This window comes from Bidens hawaiensis, unplaced genomic scaffold (genome assembly GCF_021521415.1).
Source record: "Bidens hawaiensis isolate Kalapana, Puna unplaced genomic scaffold, B.hawaiensis_p1.1 tig00020413_1, whole genome shotgun sequence".
NCBI lineage: Eukaryota > Viridiplantae > Streptophyta > Magnoliopsida > Asterales > Asteraceae > Bidens > Bidens hawaiensis.
Genome location: NW_027493107.1, coordinates 77,968 through 90,812, shown reverse-complemented (window position 1 = coordinate 90,812; position 12,845 = coordinate 77,968). Strand labels below are relative to the sequence as shown.

At 36.0% G+C, this 12,845-nt stretch overlaps 1 protein-coding gene, 1 long non-coding RNA gene and 1 pseudogene across 2 annotated transcripts; 2 read left to right on the top strand and 1 right to left on the bottom strand.

Annotated features, from left to right (window-relative positions):
* Positions 1-3,254: 3,254 nt before the first annotated feature.
* LOC143560576 (uncharacterized) lies at positions 3,255-4,251 on the top strand. Its single transcript, XR_013140145.1, has 3 exons — positions 3,255-3,963; positions 4,042-4,101; positions 4,194-4,251. It is a non-coding gene; the product is annotated as an uncharacterized LOC143560576 (long non-coding RNA).
* A 370-nt stretch (positions 4,252-4,621) lies between these two features.
* On the top strand, positions 4,622-7,718 carry LOC143560583 (uncharacterized). The gene is made up of 4 exons (XM_077048859.1): positions 4,622-5,245; positions 5,336-6,393; positions 6,473-7,005; positions 7,094-7,718. Exons 2-3 carry the CDS (start codon positions 5,747-5,749, stop codon positions 6,660-6,662), a joined length of 837 nt encoding a protein of 278 aa, XP_076904974.1. The 5' UTR covers positions 4,622-5,245; positions 5,336-5,746; the 3' UTR covers positions 6,663-7,005; positions 7,094-7,718.
* A 283-nt stretch (positions 7,719-8,001) lies between these two features.
* LOC143560582 (protein FAR1-RELATED SEQUENCE 5-like) lies at positions 8,002-12,404 on the bottom strand (annotated as a pseudogene).
* Between the last annotated feature and the right edge of the window lie 441 nt (positions 12,405-12,845).

Below are 12,845 nucleotides of genomic sequence, written 5' to 3'. Positions count from 1 at the left end.
CCCATCTCTGACAAATGCTTCGACGATGTCCTTCACGTCTGTGCATTCTTCAGTGTTGTGGCCTTTTGTCCTGTGAAAGTCACAGTATTTGCTCCGATCAGCATTGTGACGATGTCGGATTATTAGAGCCTTTGGCCATGGGAGCTTCTCAGTGGCGAATATCTCGGTGACGCTTTTGGTGAGTGGCGTCCATCTGGAGTTCTGGTTCGACTGTACGTTATCCCTTCCGCCTAACCGATGTTGCAAGCCGGATGAGGTGTCAAAGTTTACCCTTGACTGCCAAATGCCTAGCTTCCGCTTTTTGTTTAGTCGGGCGGTAAGGACGTTGTCTTCTCTTGTTTTCTGGGTGTAGAGGTTTGTGCTCTGGGGGAGATCTCTACCCAGTTGTCTCTCTGTTTACGCAAAGCGTTTAGCTGCTGTCATGATGGCATCCCATGTGGATGGCATGCCATCTTTACCCGTTAAGGTGCGGATGAGCTCTGGGTCTTTCGCGCCCTGGATGAAAGCAGCGCGAACAAGATCTTCGCTAATATTACCCAGACTTAGCTTCTTTGAGTTGAAGTGAGTGATGAAGTCTGGCAAAGATTCATCTTCCTCTCGAATGCAATTGAGGATTGTCCATTGCTCTTCGGTATATTTTCTTTGTTGGCTGAAGTGTTGGCTAAACTTCTGTTGGAAGTCCGCCCAATCGTAGATGTGGTTGACCGGTAGACGATCGAACCACGCTCTAGCTGGCCCAACAAGCGTCATTTGGAACATGTAACACCACGTAGGTTCCGTCCAATTACTGACGGTTGCCCCCGCTATGAATCTGTTCAAATGATCGTCTGGATCAGATATACCATCGTAAGTGCCGATGTTGGACATCTGTTTGGCACTTTTCGAGGCGATTGCTTCCGCAATGTCCATTGCAAATTTGGACGTTCCCGCATTTGCCGCAGTTGGTCTAAATGTTTTGGAGAAGTCACGTGGGTTTCCACCCGCGTTTTTTGGTTTGAAGGTTTCTCCAAAATGCCTTCTCGGTTGGGAGTCCGTTTCCTTACGCTTCCCTTTCGCCCTATGACGAGGGTTTGCGTCACTATCGGATTCCTCCGAATCATCGTCCAAGTACTCTACGAATTCATCAGCCTGTTGGAATGAACGCAAGCGTTCATCCAACTCAGCTTGGAATTCTTTTTGACGTGCTTCCGCCCACGCTTTAACTTCATCGAGTGTTTGGCGGGGGAGCCTCGTTCGTTGTCTCTCTAACTGGGTATCGGTGAATCCCAGTGAAAGATTATTTACTGCACTTGCCCCAGCTTGGGTAACCGGGGTAGTGTTCGTAAAAACTGTGTAGTCGCCGGTATTCCCCCTAGTAGCTGGGGTTGTGGTTACCGGTATTTCTTGGTCACTTGCTGGTTTTGGGACCGGAGTAACTTTAACCATCTTTCCAGAAGTTTTGAGAAAACTGAGAATTAAGTTCTAGCTTTTATGCACGGATGGCGCCAATGAAGAAACACTAATCGACCCCGGGCAGATTACGGATAATCTGGGGGTTAAATAGATGTTTCCCACGAGGTGTTAGATCCGGCAAAGATGGTTCTTCTGATAACCTGCAAAACAGACACCGTGAGCTCGTCACTGAGAAGGGGGGGGGGGGTACCTCCTTGTGACCACCCTCCGGCGTGAGAATCAGACTAGATTGCTCTTGAATATAAATGTATATTAAGAGAATGACTAGAGCAGATATCAGGTAATATATCAAGATATGAGATATGAGATACGATGTAAGATAAGATAATACCATTCCAAGGTGTTGGAGTATTTATAGCCGAAGGTAGGTTTCCAAGCAGGTACAGCCGGCTGAATAGTGTTCCTGTTCTGCCAACTGTGGGCTACGCACATGCCATGCTGGTGGTTGGTGGATAGGCAGCGGCTGATAGTGACCAGGCCGGCTGTGTACTATTCCTGTTCCACCAACTGCAGGCCATGCCATGCACGTCCTCCGACAGGTTGGTGAGTAGGCAGCGGCTAATAGTGACATACAGTACAAGAGCGTGCTGCTCGTCATACTGTTGTCAGTGAGCTGTCGTATCTTTGGTCAGATCTTTTGTCCATACCTCGTCAGGTACAGTACAAAAGATCCTCCAGTATCGTACGGACTGGCTCATTTGGGCGGGAGTTTTCCCGGCTTTGTGCGGGAGTATTCCCGGCTTTGCTCATTCCTTCTTCAGGTGACATTACTGAATTATTATGAGTTAAGTGCCTTGTGCGTGTAGCTTTGCTGCGCAGGTAGCCTTCCCTGATGGCTTGTATCCGCAGCTGCGGGAACAGGCAGAGTACTTCACCATTGGGAGGCTTTTCCTGCCCGAACAGCTTGCGTACTGCGCGTAAGGACGTCACGTCTCTGAGCATGGTGGGTCCTGCGGACCCAGTTGGTTTCTGCGCAGACGTCCTTCTTAAAGGTGAGTCTTGCGGGTCCAACTGGGCTCTGCTGGGACCTACCTCTTCAGAATCATAGTTTCAGCATATGAGTGGGGCTGGAGAGAGGCTATGAGAATATAGGGTGGGAGGGAACACCATTCCCCCTGTTTATCTTGGCTTAAATTTTACGGATTTCGAGGATTACAAAGCCAGTTTATCCCGTGTGTATTTGTGTGAGGTGGACCTCCTTTGGTAAGAAAGGGGGGAAAGTAGGATGACACCAAATGTCCACGAGTTATACGAATAACTTTTGTGTAAAATTAATAAACGCTTTGTATAGAAAGGATACAGTTTATATAGGGAAAGGATCCTGTGCAATTTGTTGTTAACGTGAAAATGAAGGAAATGATCGTAGCCTTTTATTGCTGTTGATCTACGGTCAATATTCCATTATGGCATTCTTGTAATTAAGTTGCTTATTTTATAATATAAAAGGGTAGGTTTGGGATTTCCCAAAACAAAACCAACAAAACCACGACCCCCCAAATCGGAGATGCCTCCCACGATCACCATGCGGTTTCAAAGTCCAAATCAATATGCTGACACATTGCATATCTTCAAGAAATTGTCTCGCATACATTGTAAGTTGGTAATTAGTTGGTAGATTTCAGCAATTTAGATTTTTTTGATAATAGCCCTAAAAAATTACAGATTTCAAGAAGATTAAAGAAGAAGTTGAAGAACAATATTTAAGATATAGAAAATTGCTGAAACTATAAAGAAGAAGCTTCAAACAGTTAAGTTTTATGGAATTGTTGTTATTGAATAAAACACTAGTGAGAATTTTTTGTTTTGGTTTTTTTTTTTTTTTTTTTTTTTTGCTGACTTATGCTGGTATGCTGATTTGAGTTGGTAAATGATGAGTTGCTGATTTTTATTTTGTGGTTAAACGTAGTTATTATAATCAGTTGTCATGTGTTGTTTTAGACTTTTAGGCATTTGTTATTTGTTGTTATATGCTGCTTGGTTTCAGTTGAAGTTAGGATGCCATTTGTTGTTTTCACATGTTGTTAACCACTACAAAACATAACATGGTATGCTGATATGTTTTCCAGATTTCTGTTGTGTTGTTTTTACGTATATGTGATTGACTTTAAGAAATATTGTTGTTATTATTATTGTTTGATGTCTTGTTGTTTTGCTGTTTTATGGGCCTGCAATTTGTTGATATGTTCAGTTTTGTTGTTAGATATCTTGTTTTGTTTGATGTTTTATGGTGATGTATCTTTAAGATATGCATTGAAACCCTAGTTAGAAGATTATGTTGGACATCTGAATTGAATATGTTGATTGAACACATATGGAGGTGCATGTTTATGTAAACTACTTTGGACATCTGCATATGCATGTTTATATATTTTGCTGTTATATATGTGTTATGATTTAATTTAAATGCATTACTTAAGCTTCTTTTTGTAGCTTGATCTGAAGAGACGTCTGCTGAAAAATTTGAGAAACCATCAGATTGGGATGATGATTTCCAAACTCCAAAGAAGAAAGGTAAAAATTTTCAACAATGTTATTGTTAGTATTCAAATGACAAGAGATTATAGTTGCTTTTATTATATTTTTATGCAGATGTGTTTAGTAAAGGGAAAGCTATTGAGATTGTTGATGTTGATTTAAGTGTAAAGAAAGGTGGGTTTCATTTTAAATGTAACTTACTGTTATTTAGTGGTTGATTAACAAAATATAATTAATAAAAAAATTTAATTATTATTTTATGTTAGATGGAAGGTTTAAACGAAAGGGAGGCACAACAGAGAGACAAAATGAAAAGTATGTGGTGTTAAGTACACAAGAAAGGAGAGGTACCTATTATATTTTAATGCTGGTGTTTTTTTTTTCCTAATAAATAACAAAATGAAGATAAGTGAAATGGGTTATATATGGGTGTGTAGTCTCTGGAAGGAAAAGGCAAACAACTCAGGAAAGCATGGTTGTTCAAAACGTAGGACCATTATACAAACCAATGACACATGAAAGAATTACCGTGAGAAATATACCTGGAAACCTGGTATCCTTAGTTGAAAATCTGAATACTGCTCAGTTAATTGCTATTGAAGATATGGGATTTTCTAGTGTGGTTTTTCTCAAATTACCTAATATCCCAACCTGTTTAGGACGATGGCTTATAGACAGCTATGATGCTAACAAACCAATGACACATGAAAGAATTACCGTGAGAAATATACCTGGAAACCTGGTATCCTTAGTTGAAAATCTGAATACTGCTCAGTTAATTGCTATTGAAGATATGGGATTTTCTAGTGTGGTTTTTCTCAAATTACCTAATATCCCAACCTGTTTAGGACGATGGCTTATAGACAGCTATGATGCTAACAACAACAGTCTTAATGCCGGGTCTCACAAAATTGAGATAACACGAGAACTAGTTAGTGATGTATTAGGAATACCCCATGGAAAACGTGGCATAACTGAGATGAAAAAACCAAGTTATAAAGATCCAGTAATAGCTGAGTGGAGGAACCAGTTTGGTCCTAAATGTCCACTTATGACAGCATTAGATGTTATCAAAAAAATGAAGGCGTGCTCTGAACATGATAGGATTTTTAAGCTGAATTTCCTAGTTGTGTATATGACAATTATGGGTGAGACAACTAAAGGTGGAACAGTAAATATGAAGTTCTTGAAATCGATGAAAAGGATTGAAGATGTACCAAATATGGATTGGTGTGGTTACATGATTACTCTTCTGAAAAGAACCAAAATGTTATGGAAAACTACATAACATTACAATGGTCCTTTGCCTTTGCTTGCGGTACGTAAATTTACAAACACTTTAGGAAACGTTGCTTATATATTTTGTTGTAATTGATATAAGTATGACTTATTTTATAATGTTTTGTAGTTAGTGTATGCTCATGATAAAGGCAAACATCTTCTACCACAATTACCAGCATTACAACATTATGAGGTAGAAGCACTTGAAAAACTTCAAGACGACTTGAAAGGGGACACAAATAGTTTCATAATATATATGAAAGAATATATCGAAATGAAAAACATGGAAAGTACTGTAGATCTGTGATTGATGGTTTTAATGTAAACAATTGTTTGGTTAATAGAGACGGTGGTGATCCAATGACATCGGATGTAGTTGCCAAACAAGTCAATGCCGAAACAGAGGTAACTGGAAATGTTGTTAACCAAAAACCGAGGCTAAGTTATAAAGGTTCAACAATTTTGGTCTTTTATTAACTATTATTTTAACTATTAACTGATATAACTTATTAACATTATTTGCAAGGAGGATGTAAAGATGAAAATCAATGAGATTGGTAAACTACTAGATGAGGTTGTCCAGCTAGTAGAAGACGGTTGTTACAAATACAATGAAGACGATGGATTAAAAGAGAAAGTTTGTAGTCGGGGTTCATTGGTTGATCATTTAAAATCTAATATGTTTTATAATAGCACCAACAATACAGATGATGAGGATGGGTTCACAAGTACAATGTGGTGTGAAGCGGAGAAGGCAGCAAGAAATATAGAGAGTATATTTCTAGGTGGAGAAACAATGAATTTGGGACAAGCAACAAATGTTACTATGGGGTGTGAACAACCAAACTTTGATCTAGGGATATCACAAGTTACACCCACTTTTCACTCAATGACAACGAAAACGCCAACAACAAAACCGCAACCCAATGCTGAACTTGATAAAGCAAGTGCTCCAACCGTTGGTCTATCTGTTAACAAAACACCTGAATTTGTAATCACACCGGCAGTAGCAATCTCTCTGGTGAAACCAATAGCAGAAGAAATGAAGAGGGAACCTCGTTTGATTAAGTTACCAGACATTTTACGTTCGCTCTTTGTGAGGAAAAAAGTAAGCCTTGTGATGAAAAAATCAACAGTTGAAGTCAACTTAGGGACCACAGTGTTTGCAGCGAATAAGGATCCATGGTAATTATATATTTGTATACGTTATAAAATTTAACACAAAAAAAATCGTAATAATAATTTCACATAAAATTTTGGGCAGGAATTTGTTGTTTGAATCAGAAACCGGGGCTGCTGTTAAAAGGGTGTCTTTTGAGACATTGCACCCTGATGTGCCTGTGCATGTAAGTGTGATACAGGCTTGGGCTTCGGTGCTTAATAGCGAAGATAAATTCAGGAACAAGAGTGACCCACCAAGATTATTCTGTCCCCCTAATATGTTGGTAAGTTAATAAATGTTTTATTTATTTGGCAATAATATTTATATATATGTATTGAGAGTTAATTACAACAATGACAATAAGATCTCTAGTATTAAATTATTCTTGTAAGTAGTTTGCTGAAGATTTTGAAGTCAGCCGAAGAATAACAACTTTTCACAATAACATGGACATTGTCCTAAAAGATGCAGGGCTGGATAGCCTAGTTGGTATAGAATTGGTATTTATTCCGATGTTACATTTAGATCATTATTACGTGATGTGCTTTAATTTGAAGAAGGGACAAGATGATGTTATTGACAACTCTGAGACTGTGATGTTTGATTCAAAATATGAGAGGAAACTACAAATAATGGTATGGCTATGATTACAAGTGATATACATAAGTTAAAATTACATATTTAATATTTGGTTCTTATGATTTTTTTAAATAATTTATACAGCAAGAAACTATCTGTCTTTACTTGACAATGGCATCACACCTGATTGCTGATGAATTGAGAAGATGCACCCAACTCGACTATCAATGCCTTGGAGGACCTTAAACAACACAGTTGACAGTGGTATTTTTATGATGAGGCATATGGAGACGTATAAAGGGACTTCCATCAACGCCTGGAAATGTGGTCTAACGGCTGAATCGGAAGCGCAAAACAGCCAGTTGACTGATTTGAGAGTGAAATACGTGGCAAAAATCTTATTGGCTGACATCAACAAACACAAAGAGTTTGTCATCTCAGAAATTCGTGACTATGTGAAACTTCCGATTGAAGAACGTGCAATGATGAGGAACAACTCGGTTGAAAGGATCATGGAGCGTGTAGGAATGTGTTGCTCTTAAAAAATCATTGGTTGCCATGTTATGTTTATTCCATCAAAACTTCAGGTTAAGTTTGAAACGATTGTGGTTATGTTATGCTTATTCTAGCAAGACTTTATTTGGTTAAGGTTTAGTTACTGGATGATATTATGGCAGACTAATAGTTAAGGTTTATTTAGATCTTGTTTTAGCTTGAACTCTCATTTTGTTGACTTTGGTTGACTAAACTTATGTTATGATTTGAGAATTCAACACCGAAAAAAATATTTGGTTGATTGAAACTGTTAAAAGTTACTTGTAAAACATTTAACTATAAAAACATTATCAATATATTGTATCATAACATAGAACTAATACACAATTTGGAAAATTTGCTATGACCATAAAAAGTCAACACTGCGTAAAGCATAATTATAACCCTAGGTTGGTGTAAACAAAAACTATAAGCTGTTAAATGCTTTAGGAATTAAGTATAAAACGTTCCATACTGTTTAAAAAAAAAGCAGACAGCATAACAATACAATACCAGCAAAGATTACGTTAAACACATAATATTGTAGCCGTCTTAAAGTTTTTATAAGTTAAGTTTACTTTCAAAATACAATCTTGAACAACATAAATACCAAATATGATAGAATATCTATCACTATAAAAAGAAATAGAAAAGAGTGTATTGATATCATCATATGTGATATCAACATCACGGATTTCAATTGTAATGAGTTAAAAAAAGTATAGTAACATAGCACAAAGAGCAACTATAGCTTTAAAAGCAATTGTTAAAACAATAGTTAATAGTCCAAAACATAGATAACATTGACAATTCAAACAATCCCAAAACACCAGATCAAGGTACGGGTTACATAACATCAAACTTGCAATAACAAAAAAAACAAACGATAAACTGAAATAAAAACTAATTTTTGTTGTTATTTGGGTTTAACTCGGGGCACGTGCGCCTATTATGTCCTGGTTTTCCACAAACATGGCAGGCTCGCGGTTTTCCAATAGGTGCATCAGCAACATGCTCCGAAACTTGGCAGGCTGGTGGTTTTCTAGGATGTTTACCAGCAGCAACCAGCTCTGAAATAGATTTGAATCTTTTTTTAGACCCATTTCCCTTGGTCCTTATACCCACTGGAACACGAATAGTAGCTTCTGAAGGTTGATTAAACCCGAGTAAATTGGCAATCCTGTCTTTTTTTGTTGGTGGCTGTGACACCCCACAAACTTCATCTGCTTTTACCATATCCTCTTTGACTTTATCACCATATATCTTCATCTCTTCGATGTTGGTAACCAATTTGTTGATAATATAGTCATGGCCAATCCTTATGTCGCGTAAAGCACCTTGTATAACATCAACATTCTGAGTAATTCCTTGATCAATTACAACATTTCTATAAGAATTGTTGTTAACAACCTCTCTAGTCCATCTACGTTTGACATAATTTTTGGGGAACACTTCGATCTGACAGAACTTGAGTACACAAAAAACATGGCTACACAACAATCCATATTGCTCATATCTGTTACAGCTACACGTAATAGCCATATCTTCCTCCCTAAAAACACCTACAAATATCAAAATATTATAATGTTAAATAGAGCTTTAATACATAAAATTGCATAATTGTAAGACAACTGCAATATTGTAAGCAAAATATTATGAAAAACATCTGAACATACCTCATATAGACCAGAGCCTTCAATCTTTGTATCTTTTATTGAAAACTTATAAAAATCACCTACTTCCTCGACAGATCTAGACATACAATAATCTACTCCATGACAGATTTCCTTCTGAATATCATAAAAAATGTTTCGAGTGTATATTTCACTAGCTTATCTCTCAATTTCATATTTGGTTTCCCAACGAGGAATTGTATCCCTTGTATCATGATCATTCTTCCTATGGTTATATTTTTGAGACTCCATGGCGGTATCGAAATTACTTAAAAACTCAACCAATGTAAAACTACTGTTAGTAAGTTGTCCGAAAAAATGATTCTCACTTTCAGAGCGGGAGGTTGTACGTATTAGTCCAGACATGTGCTCATGACGATAGTATGCTGGTATCCAATCGCCTCTAATTTCGTACATATCACTTAACCATTTATTAGAATCCAATTGGAAATCTTTCATTATCTCATCCCACTTCTCCTCAAACTCGTGCGGCTCTATAGAATCAGTCCACACGATATCACATATACGCCTCTTAAAATTAGAATTTCTACGCATTGCTTTTCCCACCTTATAACAAACGAAACAAGAATATTATAAATAAATTACAAAAAAGTGATAACATGTCTTATCCAATCTCTCTTAAAAACATATCAATAACTTGCAAGATCATATGAAATAATCATATCAGCTACATAGTAAATCACATAAACACAAATCTACAAAACATATCAACAAACCATCATAAGGTTAATTGCGTTATAAATAAATGATAACAACAAATGACAGCAAAACGTTAAACAAGGAGTCATCAAATGAAAGATAACAACATATAACAACAAATAACACACACATATAACAGCAAAGCCAGCAAGTGACAACAAACAATGCTAATTGATAACAAGGAAAGTTATTATAAACAATGACATATATATCTTTAGAAACATAAAACATAAATTAGTAAAGCATAGCAGCATATTATCACAAGTTTTATTGTGTTAGCAACATAAATCAGCAAAACATATGAAAGTAATAATAAACAATTGCACATTCTTAGAACCATAAATTAGACATATAGTAGCATAAATAAGCAAAACATATCAGCAGACTGTCACACGTTTTATTGTGTTAACATAAATCTGAAAACATATCAACAAAATACATTTGAGTATCATAATGTTAGCAAATAAAAACAAATACATTGTTAAAATTTAGAAACAATACATAATCTTAGTAACACAACACATAACTAAGCAAATATATATCAGACCAAAACATATAGTAATAAACAAATCAACATAATAGTTGTAAGTCAAATAACATATATATGACAACAAGTCTTCATAACAATAAAAGTTCTTCTTTTTACGAATTACCTTATCAGTAAGTTTTTTCATTATGTGCCACATACACAACTGATGTCTGCTAGTGGTGAATTCAGCTTTAATGGCCTTTTTCATGGCAGGGTCCTGGTCTGTTACAACAACTCTGGGTTCATTTCCTAGACAATCTTTAAATCTCTGTAACAGCCACTGGTATGACTCGGCTGTCTCTGAAGTTAGCAAAGCAGCAGCAAATGTCACATTACGATGATGATTGTCAATACCAGTAAAAGGAACAAACACCATATCGTATCTGCAAAAAAAATTATAATAAATAAGTGTAGTTAAAAACATATTAAAATATAATGGATAAGATATGACATAAATAACATACTTGTTTGAGCGAAAGGTAGAATCAAAAGACATAACGTCTCCAAATATTTTGTAGTTAAGTTTCATATCTTGATCCACCCAAAACAGGCCAACAAGTCTACCATTTTCACTAGTAAAGTACTCACAAGAAAAGTCGGGTAGATAGTCCTTCTTCGACATCAGGCGACTAACTGCCATTTCGGCATCAAACTCACCAATGAACACATTAAGATCTCGCTTGAAGTTCTTTACATCAATCTTCGTAGCACCAACTTCCTCAAACCCACCATAATGGGTTCTCATAATGTTAAATGCCTTAACATGCCCAACATTAATCCTTGATAAACTATAATCAGTTGCTCCTTAACAAATGATAGACTCCTAGCAGAACTTAACAAATGATAATCTTGTTTGTCAACTAAAGAGTGATTATGTTCTTCTATAAACGAACATACTTCATACTTGTTTTTTTCATCTAACCGCAAACGTAAATGTGCTTGGCAACCGGTCCTAATTGATGGACGTTTCCTCATTTGTTTTTCATTATTATGGTTTGCTGTATCAATTTGCCTAAAGTTTTTTTGACCGTCTTTAGAGCAAACAAGATATTTTCGAGTAACTACCCCACGTTTGGTAATTTGAGTATTCTTGCGAACAGTAAAACCTCCTTCTTTAGCATAATTCTTATAAAATGTAATAGCATCTTGCACAAACTCAAACTTCATAGTTCATACCCACCTCAGGACGACACGACATTGCAACAACAGGCTTGTAATACCTCTTCCCAGATCTAGGAGAAATCCTTTCAATGCCCACAGTAGGTCTTACTGTCGTTATTGAACTCTGAATCAGAATTTGCCATGGTAGTTTTGATGATGACGATAGATTGATTAATTATGTGAGGGAATTAATGAGTTCGTGTTCTAATATACTCACGTCTCAAAAAAAAAAAAAAAAACTAAATGTAGTGGGAGATATTTAAGGAATAACAATATCATGTATTTGAAAAAAATATATATTAATTGACTATTATGCCCTTTTAAATAAATTCTCTAGGCTATTTCCTATTGGTTCTCATGATTCTCACGTTAAAATTGTTTTGTATTTGTTCCTACATCCAGTTCATATAATATAACATGTGAATCGTCTAAGTAAATGAGAGTTTGATGTATGCTAGTATTTATATTTTTATGTATTTGTTATACAACTATGTGAGCTTAGTACTTAGGATTGTTCATAGTTTCGTGTTTTTTAGGTCAAACTTGTGCTAAACAGTTACTAGCGGTTTTTGGTAGTTGAAATCGAATTAAAGTAACACAAAACACACGATGAAAATCGTAGCCGAACAAATTTAATAAGCTTGTGGAACAATTACAATAACTATGTATTATCAAAAACCAAATATTATAAATATTATAAAAATAAAATATATTAAAATTATGCGTCCGGTAACAAGTTGAAATGAAAGTGAGAAGTGATATATGAACATAGATTTTATTACAGAAAGATTGTGTTTATTTAACGTTCACATGTTCTCTACACCTCGTAAAATGTCATATTATCTAATTTACACAAAAGTGGGAGTACGACTAGTATACAATTTAGACGATTCACATGTTATATTATATGAATTGTATCCTTTCTATACGAGACGTTTATTAATTTTACACAAAAGTTATTCATACGACTCGTACACATTTTAGATGATTCGTATTTAAGCTATACGAACTGTATCCTTTCATATTATTCGTATTTTTGTTTATATTAGCTATATGAACCGTATAACATTACATACAAAGCGTATGACGACGGAAAAAGTTTTTCAGTATACGGGTTGTATGCTGAACATACGAAGCGTATGCTGAATGGTGTATAATTAAGCCTAGTTGATAGGCATAGATGGTGTGTGAATAGAATTGCCTTTACAAAATGGTTTTTATACCTAAGTTCAATATTTTGGGCCAACTTTTTTTCTTGGCCCAAACTTTTCAAATTTAG